The sequence below is a fragment of the Gobio gobio genome (assembly GCF_949357685.1).
Source record: "Gobio gobio genome assembly, chromosome: 1".
NCBI lineage: Eukaryota > Metazoa > Chordata > Actinopteri > Cypriniformes > Gobionidae > Gobio > Gobio gobio.
Window position 1 is genome coordinate 65,505,062 of NC_137097.1, and position 14,241 is coordinate 65,519,302.

Genomic DNA, 14,241 nt, shown 5'->3' on the forward strand with positions numbered 1-14,241 from the left:
AACATTGTTATCCATATTCAGAGACCTGCTGAGGGACCCCTGAAAGAGAGACGCTCGCTACCCTGCTTCTGTGGGGGATTAACTTTGCGCCAAATAGAAAGATTCCTCCATAAATCTGAAGACTTTCTAAAATGGACATTTGATGATTGTCTGCTGAGACAGCATTGAGTCATACAGTGACAAGCACAGTTAGTGACAGTATGAGTCACTAAGTTACCAGTAATTCAAGAAAAGGTAGTTTTGTCTAGAAAGCTACATCTGAACATTCCACTTCACTGAACAATCTTAGCTCAAACAAAACTGTTGGAAATTTACTGCCAGCTCAGAGTCTCCACTGGGAATCACAGTAGAGCTCTGGAAATTAACATTTAGGAACAAGAAGATAGAATCTTGCATTAGTAGACTTTTAGTCACACACACACACACACACACACAAAAAACTCAGACGTTTTTAGACATAAGTAAGGAAAATATGTTTTGAGAGCTACTATACATATTGCAACTAGTTGAAAATTATAAACGTGAAACAAATAAAAGCCACTAGAGCCCGTTATTTTCCAATTCAGACTGGGGTCTCTAGTGGTGCAGAATTTGCACACTTCACCTTTAACTTCTGAGGGACCTCATGTCCATTCTGAATTTAGATATCCACAGGAATGCTTTAACCGAGTCAGTTTTGCTTGCTGCACAAATAATAAATATACCCCAATGTCAGCAGCTACATTTAAATAGATTCCTTATCACTGGCAGTGGCTTCCTTTCATAAAATTATGTTATATCTAAAATAGTCTCGAGCTAATATTTACAGATTCTAAAGAAGGCACTTGTGGTGAAAGAGAGCACAAGATGAGCCTTAGCTCAGAATTAAGCCTCCAGATACCGCACGGCTCCAAAACGGATGAAGCTGGCCGCTGACGCAAATCCTGAGAGACCGTGTGCAATCCAAGACATCGCCACATATTTCCCTCCTCCATGTGTCTCTCGTCATTTTTTTTCCTTTCTCTTTCAACTGGACTTCTCAGAAATGAATGCAATGTGTCATTATGTTACAATACAGCTTCCTTAAATAGCGTCATCATGCGTCTGTGTTTGTATGCGTACGGATACAGTGGCCCCAAAAAAATCACAGTTCAGAATGTTTAAATGTATTAGGAAGTTTCAAGCTATGAAGCAATAGATGCTGTACATGAATATTCTCATATGTTCAAAAAGAAGATGAAAAGTCTTGGGCACTTTGGTTGTCAGTGTGTGTGGAACATTTTCATGTCAACTTAAGGGGGACTGACATAAAATGATCCACCAAAAAAAATACTTTTAGACCAGATGGTTAAAAAATGTTTAAAAAAGTGGTTAGTTCTAAGAAAAGCTCTACCAACATTTGTTTGCACTTGCCACTTGGTTTGATCATTTGTGTCTAATGCAGGGAAATTGAGCCATTTTTATGTGTGGCTTACCAGTAAGGGTCTAAAAGTGCTTTTTGGGGCCACTGTATATGCTGTTGATTTACATGTAATGTACACGTCTTAAGAGGAAGCGATGATTACCAAACGTAGGAGGCTGACATTGCCATTGATTGATCATCTTGCTATAAAGGTAATACCTTTACCATGCCATTATTCAGCATACTCAGAGGCACCAGAAGGGTTATTGGTAATAAATAGTTGTTGTCACTGTGTGAGGTCTTGGGGAAATGATACCTCTGTGTGTGTCCTCTCACACTTACATGCACTCATATTCACATTCCGGGTTTCATTCAGACTGTGCAGAGGCCCTGGAGCCAGGATGTCTTGACCAGAGTCTCATGTCCACTGTCCAGTGTCCACTGTTCCTGTCTAGGATAGGCCAAAGCCAACCGCAGGGAGAGAGAGAAAAAAATGTGTATCAGCAGAATGAAAGGAGATGCAATGAAAGTGGGAGTATTTACACAACATCACTATAGAATCACAGCAGAAATTACACACTTCACCCTCAAGTGTGTAATTTCTGTGCCACTCCAAACAGAATTGCAAAAATAACGACTGTTTTGAAACAGTTTTCCCTGTCTGCCCCTTAAAATGCTTAGAAAATACCTGTGCCTTTGCATTATTTGATGTTAAAGTGATGTTTAAAAGGGTACAGAGTCACTTGCTCGTTTGGGATTTTTTCCTCTTGGCAACCTTTATATACTCAAAGGTTCCCATGATCTGTCAGCAGCAGGAAGAGGTTTTGAGCTCCGTCCAGTCAGTGTCTACAATCTTTCAATTCACCCTTCATGGTGAGCATTGCCCAATTCACCACCACGCAATTATGGTCTGCAGGTACAAGTTTCTTAAAATGCTCTTTGGTCTCTGAAGCACCAATTTCCACAATGAACATATAGTCAGGGGTGTTGCTTATGTCCACTTCCCGCATAATAGTGTAGCAATTGAATGACACTCACCTAAAGGATTATTAGGAACACCATACTAATACTGTGTTTGACCCCCTTTCACCTTCAGAACTGCCTTAATTCTACGTGGCATTGATTCAACAAGATGCTGAAAGCATTCTTTAGAAATGTTGGCCCATATTGATAGGATAGCATCTTGCAGTTGATGGAGATTTGTGGGATGCACATCCAGGGCACGAAGCTCCCGTTCCACCACATCCCAAAGATGCTCTATTGGGTTGAGATCTGGTGACTGTGGGGGCAATTTTAGTTCAGTGAACTCATTGTCATGTTCAAGAAAGTAATTTGAAATGATTCAAGCTTTGTGACATGGTGCATTATCCTGCTGGAAGTAGCCATCAGAGGATGGGGACATGGTGGTCATAAAGGGATGGACATGGTCAGAAACAATGCTCAGGTAGGCCGTGGCATTTAAACGATGCCCAATTGGCACTAAGGGGCCTAAAGTGTGCCAAGAAAACATCCCCCACACCATTACACCACCACCAGCCTGCACAGTGGTAACAAGGCATGATGGATCCATGTTCTCATTCTGTTTACGCCAAATTCTGACTCTACCATCTGAATGTCTCAACAGAAATCGAGACTCATCAGACCAGGCAACATTTTTCCAGTCTTCAAGTGTCCAATTTTGGTGAGCTCGTGCAAATTGTAGCCTCTTTTTCCTATTTGTAGTGGAGATGAGTGGTACCCGGTGGGGTCTTCTGCTGTTGTAGCCCATCCGCCTCAAGGTGGTGCGTGTTGTGGCTTCACAAATGCTTTGCTGCATACCTCGGTTGTAACGAGTGGTTATTTCAGACAAAGTTGCTCTTCTATCAGCTTGAATCAGTCAGCCCATTCTCCTCTGACCTCTAGCATCAACAAGGCATTTTCACCCACAGGCCTGCCGCATACTGGATGTTTTTCCCTTTTCACACCATTCTTTGTAAACCCTAGAAATGGTTGTGCGTGAAAATCCCAGTAACTGAGCAGATTGTGAAATACTCAGACCGGCCGTCTGGCACCAACAACCATGCCACACTCAAAATTGCTTAAATCACCTTTCTTTCCCATTTTCACATTCAGTTTGGAGTTCAGGAGATTGTCTTGACCAGGACCACAGCCCTAAATGCATTGAAGCAACTGCCATGTGATTGGTTAATTAGATAATTGCATTAATGAGAAATTGAACAAGTGTTCTTAATAATCCTTTAGGTGAGTGTAGATTCTGAATACAAATACCTGTTCAAACCTCAATAATCAATATATGTGGAGTATGCAGACAATGATGTGGACAACCTGAAATGTCCTAGTTCAAAATAAACCCTTGCATAACACTTATTCTAAAGGACAGTGGGTTGACTTCGCCCCTATAAGGGGATGTGCCAGATTATGAATGAGTAGTGGCGCATTTCCATGGGCAAACTGGGCATAACTTAGAGTTTTTTTTGTCTTACAGAATGCTTAATTTAATGCCATCTAGATAACCTCCGAGCTACTGCTTTGTAGTGTTGTCAAAAGTACCGACCGCGATACCAAGTCGGTACTGAATTGTTAAAAATGTGACACTTTGAGCACTGTTGAGCTGGAATCATAAACACCTCAGATTGGCCATTGTGCTCATGCGCTCATTGGATGTGTCTGTGATTGGCTACAATGATTAACGCACGGGAGCGTTTGAAAGTGGGAGCAGGAGCATCTGAAAGCACAAGCAGGCGTCGACCAGTGGACCGGCTGATAGGCGCCTGCATTCAAACGCTCTCATGTGTATCTGTGTAAGCCAGGGGTGTCCAAAGTCAGTCCTGGAGGGCCACTGTCCTGCAGAGTTTAGCTCTTACTTGCCTCAACACCTGTCTGGAAGTTTCTAATATGCCAAATAAGACCTTGATTAGCTGGTTCAGGTGTGTTTAATTGGGGTTGGAGATAAACTCTGCAGGACAGTGGCCCTCCAGGAGCAGGATTGGACACCCCTGGTGATCACCCAATCAGAGATATATTTGATGAGAGAGTGAGCACAATGGCCAATCAGAGGTGTTTACGATTCCACCCAACAGTGCTCAAAGTGTCAATTTTTTTTTAAATTTCAGTACCGACTTGGTATCGCGGTCCGTACTTTTGACAACACTACTGCATTGATTGAATGGCAAGTAATACTTATACAATTTTCTAGATACAATGGTACAATGGTCTCCACTAACAAATATTACCCAACTTCCAACAAATTATAGGATTATCGGTAGTTGACAATAGGTAATGAGATGCTACACCTAGTGGTTGGGATAGAGTAAGGAGAAAAATGTATCAGACTTATTGTCCTATACTGTTCAGGGGTGGGGAACTTTTCTTTTTTAACTGAAACCTTATTATCTAAATTATTTACCCGAAGTATACCCCGAGTTTCAAGGAATGTTCCAACCGGTCAATAACAATAATTAATTTATAATAATTCATAATAAATGTAACTTGTGTTTAAGATCAGTACAATATTAAAACTACGATATTATTTATTTCATTTCTTTTTACATTGGTATTTTAATCACAATCCAACAAATCTAGAGGCTCATAAATCTCGGGTTGGCCAACCCTGACCTAGAAATTGTTTATCTATAATGAACAGGGAATCATTGTTATATTTGTACAGCAAGAATGACTCCGGAAATATTTTCATCCTTGTTCTTACACTTGTTCACTAAACAGACTACTTTTCCATATAAAGTTTCTGTATTTCACACATGATTGCCCATGATCCTACGTCCTGTTATTGTACAACTCCAGACATGCAAGATGTCGAGTTGGAATGCACTCTACAAAAAAAGAGACATTGAAAAGACTACGGCCGGGATGTACTTCCTATATTGGGACAACAGGAGAATGTGCGTGTGACCAGAGAATGCCACTATTTAAGCAACTGACAGACTGTTAATTGCGTCGTCGAAACTTACAAGCAGTTCAGTATAGAAACACTGAACAGACTCGCAGGTTCCAGCACCTGAACATAACAATCTAAATCACCCAGCTGCCAAAGCGAGAGAGTGCCACGGAACAATAACAAAACCGCAGCAGCTAAAGAGCTAAATCAGGTCACACACCACTAGACAAACAAATATACCACCAGCCCTACAAATTTGGTTAATCGTGTTGTAACTGAAACCACAAAATAGCAACTTCGGCCCAACTGTATATATTTTAGTCAAACACCCATGATGTTGTAGAAAGTGAATATGGTTTGTACCAGACGGACTGCTGCATGACTCACGGTTACAAATACAAAACAAACATTAAGGCACAAAGACAAGTCAAATGTTTTCTCCACCCCCTCAACCGACTCCGCAGATTGTTGCTGTTATTCACAGTGAATCAGACATCCAGGTGCTCTTTAGATGGCCAGACATGCCACTTGGGGGTCAGGAGTGTGACAAAGTGCCGAACTTTGTTATAGAGGCAGTGCCAGGACTGCTCCATCTGTCTGGCATGTGTCAGAAATGACAAGAACCAGTGGAGTCCCTGCAGCAAGACACTACCCACGCCAGAGTCAACAACCGGCCTGGAAGGACATGAAAGCTCCTACTTGAGCACTTTTGCAACAGACTGCAAATGTCATAAATACAGCCCTCAGAGATCTCAATGCACAAACTCATCTCTCAGAGTGCTGATTGCACAGAAGTCCCTGTTAAACACCATCTAACATTCTGCTGCCCGAGAAACATTGTGTTTGTTTACATGCACAACAAGCCACATTTATGATATTAAAGGATTTTTCTTCTTTTTTGAAATCAAAATGTAAACAGACATGAGTTAAATGTGTTTAAATACAGTGTGAAAACCCTGTCTTGGGCATACAATTTAGATATGGCAAGAGTTCTTCTTTTGGGAAAATATCTGTTTAAGGCATTTACATGACCATTCACATAATCAGTTTAAGTGCATGTAAACACACTCAGTTCAATGGTGTAATCCATACAGGCAGCATAACAAACATATTTCATAGCCAACAGTCTTCAAACACGAGCAGTGAACACATTTCTGTGTAAATCGAGGGAAAAAATAATTATGTACATTTCTACATAATACATTCAATTTAATTTTAAAATTAAGACATAAGATTGATGGAACAATTTACACTGAAATTGGAAATTTGAGGCCCTGTGTGAATGGTGTGTCCTTCAGAAATCAAATGAACAGGATCTGAAATGTCTGGTGTCTTCAGAATATGATTAAAATGTACTCTCTGTATTTGTTTTGATCTTTTTATTTATTACAAAGCTTCATACCTAAGGTAAGTGTTTATTGGTTATTTGAATGACCTTTGTCTATGTTTGTATGTTAGCATTAACTATTGTGTTACGGTGAGTAAAGGAGGAAATTATGAACCAACATCTTATGACTAATGATGCCATCAGACCTTGTGTGATGGCCAACCTGTTGATACTGTGTAGCATTTACTCTCAAAGGGTCATCTCAAACCATCATACAACCATTACACCACAATAACTGAATACATAAACATACTTCCTGCTTGATTCTACATTAGCATTATAAATATATTTTAACAAAAATAAAGCATCTTTCCACAACTGTCTCTTGCACATGTCTTCCTATGACATATTTCCAGGCTAGAAACGTAGTTTTGAGATAGGCTGTAAAATATAAGCAAGAATGAAAGGAAATATTGAGAAAATGACGCTGCTAATACTTCCAGATGAGCTCCTCTTACATTGGACTGAGAAACGGAGAGGGTGAGAAGGAGAGATCGCATACATAAATACTTTATTCTGGCATAATGACTGCAAACACTGCCTTCTGAAAGTCTTTGTTCGTGGACAGGCAGTTGAACTCTTCGGAAGGACAACATTCTCTAGAGGCACATTGGAAATAGCAGTTTAAATGCTCTGGACCCGAGAGGACTAAGGAAGAGAATAACAGAATATAGCGTCTTCCATTTTAGCAAGGTTATATGACAGTGCATCCCTTAATATGCTCTTCCTCTTTTTGAATGACTCAAGTCCACTGAGTTAGTCCATCCTTCGAGGGCATCTAGACTCCAGCTTGAGTGCATCCAAATGCAAGCATGTGAAGTTCATGGTCTCTCTACAAACTTAGTGTTCTCCAAAAGACTTTCTCCTCATCTTTGACCTTTACGAGAGTTGTATACATGAACAACAGAGAGACGACACAAAGATCGCCCCTTTTCAGTTCCATTTCCGCCCAGTGTTTGACCACTTAATAATTAACTGAATACCAATCTTGTTTGTCTTCAGTGTTTGACAGAGTACATAGAAAGCACCTTTGGTGTTGTGTTTGTGTGTAATGTTCCTCTGGAAACAGTATCTTTTTTTGAACAGCAATGGGGTCAGTAGGGTCAGAATTCAGAGGTCGAAGTCCCAGTGCTGCTGGAGCGTTGCGTAGCCACTGTTGTCTTCCAATCACTCGTTTGATGTGGTTTCACCTCATGTCCACTGGAGGGAGAGAAAGAAAATAAAACGGCTGTTAACAAGCAATTGCTTTTTGGTTGAATCTGGTGCAGATTTAAGGTTATTTGACTGTGATTTTTTTCCTTAGTAAGACATGCGGTTTGTGTTTGAGTGACGCATATCCACCACACAGTGATTTTAATGTGGGTTATCGGGCAGTGTGCACATTTAAGAAAGAAAGACCAATGTGAAAAACACGATCTTTGTGATCATGTTCCCCAAACCATCAATCCACACATTTTCATACACAAACACTCAAAATTAAGGCAAACACACAAACTCTTTTCCAAAAAACCTAGTGAGCTGCCTAGCTAGACAGCATTTTAAAGTCATCATAAGTCACGTTTCCACCTCGGGAACTTTCCCCAGGAACTAGGGACTTTGGGGTGGTACTCTGTGTGTTTCGAAAGCAGGAACCGGGGTCTAAATAAAGTTCTGGGTAAAAATTTCCCCCTCAAAACGGCCCTGCTTGCGAGGTAGTACTTTTTCAAAATTCAGGAACTTTTGAGGGGTGGGACAAGGGTGCTGAACATGCTGGTTGGTTGAGCTCACCCAGCATTTTATTTCAACCTTTAAAAGTCGTTTGCGATTCGAATCAACAATGGAGATTAAAAAATACAACGAGGTTCAGGCTTTATTAAGCTAATATGCGGAGGACGAAATCCACTGGGAACTGGAAAGTCGTGCGCAGTCCTATGTCACCGGACTGATCTTCATGGTAATTTTAGACCACGATGGAAACGCAGACAGGAGCAGGACTTGGGGGAAAAAAAAGAGTTCCTGGGACAAATTGTTACGGTAAATTTCGGTGGGAATGGGGCTATAGACGCTTTGCTGAAATAAAGACTGTTTCAAAAGGTAAGCAAAAACATATGGTGGCTTTCTTGGATCAAATTAATGCAGCAATGCATGAACCCTTCACAAAAGCCACATTTCCACCGAAATTACCCGGAACAATTTGTCCCAGGAACTTTTTTCCCTCAGACCTGCTGCTGTCTGTATTTCCATAGCGGTCTAAAGTACCGTGAAGATCAGTCCAGTGACTTAGGACTGCGCGCGACTTTCCAGTTCCCACTGGATTTCGTCCTCCGCATATAAGCTTAATAAAGCCTGAACCTCATTGTCTGTCCATCGGTCGTATTTTTTAAACTCCATTGTTGATTTGAATAGCACGCAACTCAACAGACTTTTAGGTTGAAATAAAATGCTGCGTGAGCTCAACCAATCAGCATGTTCAGCGCATGTTCATTCGCAGCATTTTCAAGTCCCACCCCCGAAAGTTCCTGAACTTTGAAAAAGTAGTACCTCGCAAGCAGGGCCGTTTTGAGGGGGAAATATTTACCCGGAACTTTAATTAGACACCGGTTCCTACGGTCAAAACACACCGAGTACCACCCCAAAGTCCCTAGTTCCTAAGGAAAGTTCCCGCTGTGGAAACGCGGCTAAAGAAAGCAATCCCAAGCAAAGAAAAGCACTTATATTTCATTCAAAGCTAAAGTGCCTTTAAAAATGGGCTATGCTATTACAGTTAATTGGAATAAATTGGAGTCGAGTTTCTGAGTGGGGTGCGTAGATGCTGTCTATGAAAAGCTTTCCAAAAGAAATCACTTCCTTTTCAGTTACGATCATGTTGCCTTAGATAGCTGCCTAAATAGGCAGTAGACAGCAAGGCAGCTCACTTGGTTTTGGAGCGGAACTAAATTATATACATGGTGAACACAATTTGATTTCATGAAATAAGTTGCATCAAACAGACAAACCCGTGAAACATGCAGCAAAGCAAAAACAGCACAGTGCAAACGTCTCTCTAGTTCAGTGTTGCGTGACTCTGATTGGACATCGCTCTCTTTCTCCTGATTGGATCATGCCAATGATTGGTTGAGAAGTGGCAGCGGTTCTGCCTACAGCTGTCCTACCTGTAGGATATTTTGGTCCGCGGAGTGTTAGGAAATGTTTGCCTTTTATTGAATATCCTTGTTGATCTGTGCTGCCACTGCATGCTTTCTGTGTTTCCGTTTTTTACCGTTTTTAACTGTGCGTGGGCCTGGAAACACAAGTTTGGGGAAGGGTTTGCAAGCAGATGATGGGCAGAGTGTGGTTGAGTTGAAAAAAAAGTTAAGTAAGCAAGAAAAGAAAGAATTTATGGCCTCGGGGAGGTGTAAAACAGACTGTAATTGCACTTCATAAATATTTGAGCCTTATGAGCTTCCAACCCTTTTATCTCGGCACACGAAAGCAGAAACCTGTTGAACCTGAAGGAGAAACCTCAGACACGTCTACGTGCTTCAGCATTCGCACACACCTGTGGTCTTTCTTATCCATTCGATTGCATCATCGGCCAGCACAGTAAAGCACAAGCTCACGCAAACATTGACATTTGGCAATAGCAGACTGACCAACAGGTGTGTTTGTCTGTGGTGACAGCACAATGCTACAGGCCGCTGGGTGCACACTCCATAGCCAAACAGTCATTCAAAGATTCTGTGTATGTATGCATGACATATATACCTGTGTCTGCTTCCACGTGCTCCATCACATGATGCTGTGACGTGCACACGCATTCCAGGTGATCCTCTAACCGGACAAGCACCTCCTTCAATTTCGCTTTCTTACGTGATGAGAACTCTACCTTCGCCACCTAGAAGAAGAGAGAAAGATTGTGTATAGTTTTGCCATACATAATTATTAATGGAATTCAAATTTGATTCTTAACTACTGACAGGGTGCTACACGACCAGTTAGCTCAGCTAACACTGCCAAATGGCGAAAACAGTGGAAAAATATGTAGAACAATTCCTGGGCAATAAGCCCAAAACAGTTACATATTCCACAGTTAATGCCCCACAGCAGCACACGGAACTCAAAATAACCACGCAGCCTTACACAGAGGTCGACTCGTGTCTTTTGTTGTGCTAATTTTAACGCTTAGGCCTATATTCCTCATCATTGTTCTGCTAATGCTTGGGATTCTGCATTCATGGTGGGTAGGTGGGATATGTTTAGACCTATTCTGCTCGTTTTTTAATTAATGCTGGTCAAAGGTCCCATTTTTCCATTTCACAAAACGTGGCACTATAATAAGTTCGGTTTCATTGTGTTTTTTTTCCCCATTCCACTGCCCACGCCAAAATCACGTTCTGTGTGAATCACCTCTAAGCTAGTCTTTTTTAGTAGGGAAAAAACACTTAATTTGGTAGAAGTTTGGTTTTATGGGTTACTAAAGAGGTTCTGCGGTGCGGTGAGGAATGGTACTCAAAAAGGGTCTCCTCTCTTGCTCCATCAGGAATGACCTAGGAAGTGACCACAGTAACGCACATTAGTTCTGTTTACATAAACCCCAAACCAGGGTTCCTCAAATATATCCCTAGAGGACCACTGCCCTACAGAGCTTAGCTCAAACCCTGATTAAACTCACCTACTTGTATTTATGTAGTATCTCTGAAGACCTAGATTAGCTTGCTTGAGTGTCTTTGATTAGGGTTAGAGCTAAACTCTGCAGGGCGGTGGAGCTCCAGGGCCGGATTTGAGGAACCCTGCCCTAAATGTTGCAATATGACTGGCATATTTGTGCATTACATGTACTCTGAACAAAACTTCAGCTCATGTGCGGTTCCCAGTTGGCGCATTCAGAACTGGAGAACTACTCCAAGCTGTTTTTTACCTGATGACATATCAAAAAAGAAAGGCGACATATATGCAAGAAGAGCTTTTTAGCAAATATTCAGTCTCCTTCACTGACCAGTTTGTAAGACATGAGACATAAATGAACGGACATTTGTAAGAGGTAACATGTACAGATACGCATTGAGTGTGCAGAAAGGGATAGTGCATTTTGTAACGGGTTGGCCAAGCATTCAAGTATGCATTGTGTGTGTGTATTTCAAACACAATCACTAAAAGTATGACGCACAGAGTGCAAATAAAAACTCAGTCTACCGTGCATTATGGAACAAATTATGCAATACTTGGAAACTCCCACAAAACCTATAGGGAAACATACAGCGCGTCAAAATGAAGGTGGGGAGCGAGAGACAGTGAGACAGGCCAGTTCCAGTCGCTCTGTCCACCGGGTTACAGGTTTATGCCTCTTTCCCTCTGTCTGCTGCCCGCCTCTCCCTCCTCTTGGACATTCTTGTGCTTGGTTATATTTACAGAGCCAAGTCTAAAACAGCCTGTGGCGTGCAAGAATGTTCTGAGACTGAGGATGATGGGTGAGACAGACACTGAGGGGCTTGAGAACCAGTCGGGGGGTTGGGTAAGGGGTTCAGGAAAGGGTCATAATAAGAAAAAAGAGTCCTCACATCATCCTTTTGCTGCCCCCGGCCCGATATATCCATTCAAACTCAATTTATCATTGCCTTTGCATCCCGGTTTGAAGTCTGACCGTGACTATGCCTGAACTTCACACATGCGCTCGCCCACATACTCAAATGTGCTTTATAAAAAGCCCCAAGTTTCTCAGGAGGCCCTTCCAAGCTCTATTTATAAACCACTGTGCTTTTTCGCCGCAATGAAAGCCCTGCGAAATCCCAGCACAGCGAACTAATGGTGTGACATCTGATCCAGCCCCGGTCTCCAGCAACCCCAACCCCCTCTGACTCGCCCTGCGCTCTGTGAGGACTATTGTCCAGGGTCCGGATAATTGGCATTGGGATTTCCCCGCAAGAAAGGTCGATAAAGAAAGGGTGAGAGAAAGAACGGGCATCAGGAGAGGTGCATCATGGGTAATTAGCATGAGAACAAAGAGAAATGGACACGTAGCCAGGGGACAGGCAGTTTTGTTGCACATCTGTCAGTGGGTAAATCTGACGACAAAACGCTGCGGATAAAGCGAAACCGAGAGCCGAGGAAAGAGCGGGGGTCCGATGGCAGGCAGACGACTGGTGGGGCGACCCGAAAAGAAAGAGGGGTGTGGGGAGCAAGCGTTCTTATTGAGTGAGTGACAAAGAGAGGCCTGAACAGGAACAAGGGATGCTGGGAGGGGGGGGGTGAAATAAGGGAAACTTTTATCTCATGACCTGCATGTCTAGAGTTACAGAAAGAGTATGGGCGAAATCTGCAGTAAAACACACACACTGGCACTCAGACAATCACAAAGATAAAGAAAAAAGGTGATCTAATCGGTGCACTTCCTGTCATAGCCCGTTGAAACCGTCCCTAAACACCAGCAGAAAGGCAAAGAGTGAAAAGAACACTATAGATATGACAGCAATTACAGCCCACCACATGCAAAAAAACAAACAAGAAAGAAGAGAGAGAGGGGGAAGGAGAATTGCATTTTCCCTTCCATCTCAATGCGTGAGACGCACATTATTCGTCGCTTTTATATTTGAATGCTATGCTGTGTTGTGTGTCAACAATTTCATTTACAGTAATGCACTTATAATGGATGTCTATAAGGCAAGACATTGCACTAGAATAAACATTAAAATACACACAAAGTCATAAGTATAGGCACAATACTTCAACATGCATTAGACTAGAGTGATAAAATCACTATCTGTGCAAAGTTATTTTAACTTCATGACCATGCAAAGTTGGTAAACCTAGAAACATGCACATGATATGCACATGAATATGCCAGAATAGCCTGGACTTCCATTCTACTGTAAACATAATTTTGCATGTTTAAACTTTATCTTAAAAAGACTACACGCTTTTATAGATGATATATTAATACATAACTTCACAGACACTGTTAACGTGAGCTTGCTGTATATGAATCTCTGAAAACAGAGCTATGCTGTTCAGTCTTTGTCAGATACATCAGCCTTTCCACTTTTATACAACAGGGTCTTTTGGAATATTCTGCCGTTTTCATTTTCTATATTAATGCCACGTTCATTCGGATTAGCACTATTTGTGTTTCCTCGGCGTCTGCGTCAGAGATGGGGCCCGTATCCTCACTAACCTGGGCCATTTGAGGCTCTTTAATACCCAAAACCAACACTCGCAACACACCTCATGCTTCCAGTGCCAGAATAAACCATGTATGATTTCCCTTCATACCAACCTCTAAAGGAGGAATCCAAATCCGGCTCATCCAAACATATAAACACTCGCCGTTTCAACCACATCACATGCTGTATTCTTGCACTCACATGCAAACATTCCAAATCAGGAATATCCTCACTTAGCCTCTTGATTAGGAAAGAACAGCGGTGTGCTGGATTTAGTAACTTTAGCAGTCTTATTAACCAGCGATGAAAATAAAATAAACAGCAGCCACGCGCTCTCAGCTGCCTATCTAGATATTCCTACTTCAAGGAAACCACCGCTGCCTTGTTCACTGTTGATGGATAAGGATAAGTTTTCCAATTCGCAGAGATGGACTGATACGAAACCTCAGAGGAAACCACATAA

General features: G+C 41.9%; 1 protein-coding gene across 2 annotated transcripts in view; it reads right to left on the minus strand.

Moving 5' to 3' along the window:
• Positions 1–6,176: 6,176 nt before the first annotated feature.
• Positions 6,177–14,241, minus strand: part of pdgfab (platelet-derived growth factor alpha polypeptide b) — a 31,340-nt gene continuing 23,275 nt past the window's right edge. The window contains exons 5-7 of one of the 2 annotated variants that reach the window (XM_079835294.1): positions 10,387–10,516; positions 9,795–9,922; positions 6,471–7,863 (exon numbers count right to left, since the gene is read on the minus strand). In XM_079835294.1, the coding sequence (XP_079691420.1) occupies positions 9,840–9,922; positions 10,387–10,516 (213 nt within the window). In that variant the 3' untranslated portion in view covers positions 6,471–7,863; positions 9,795–9,839. Of the gene's footprint in view, positions 7,864–9,794; positions 9,923–10,386; positions 10,517–14,241 lie in introns of both variants that reach the window. The other variant, XM_079835295.1, reaches the window with a different exon arrangement.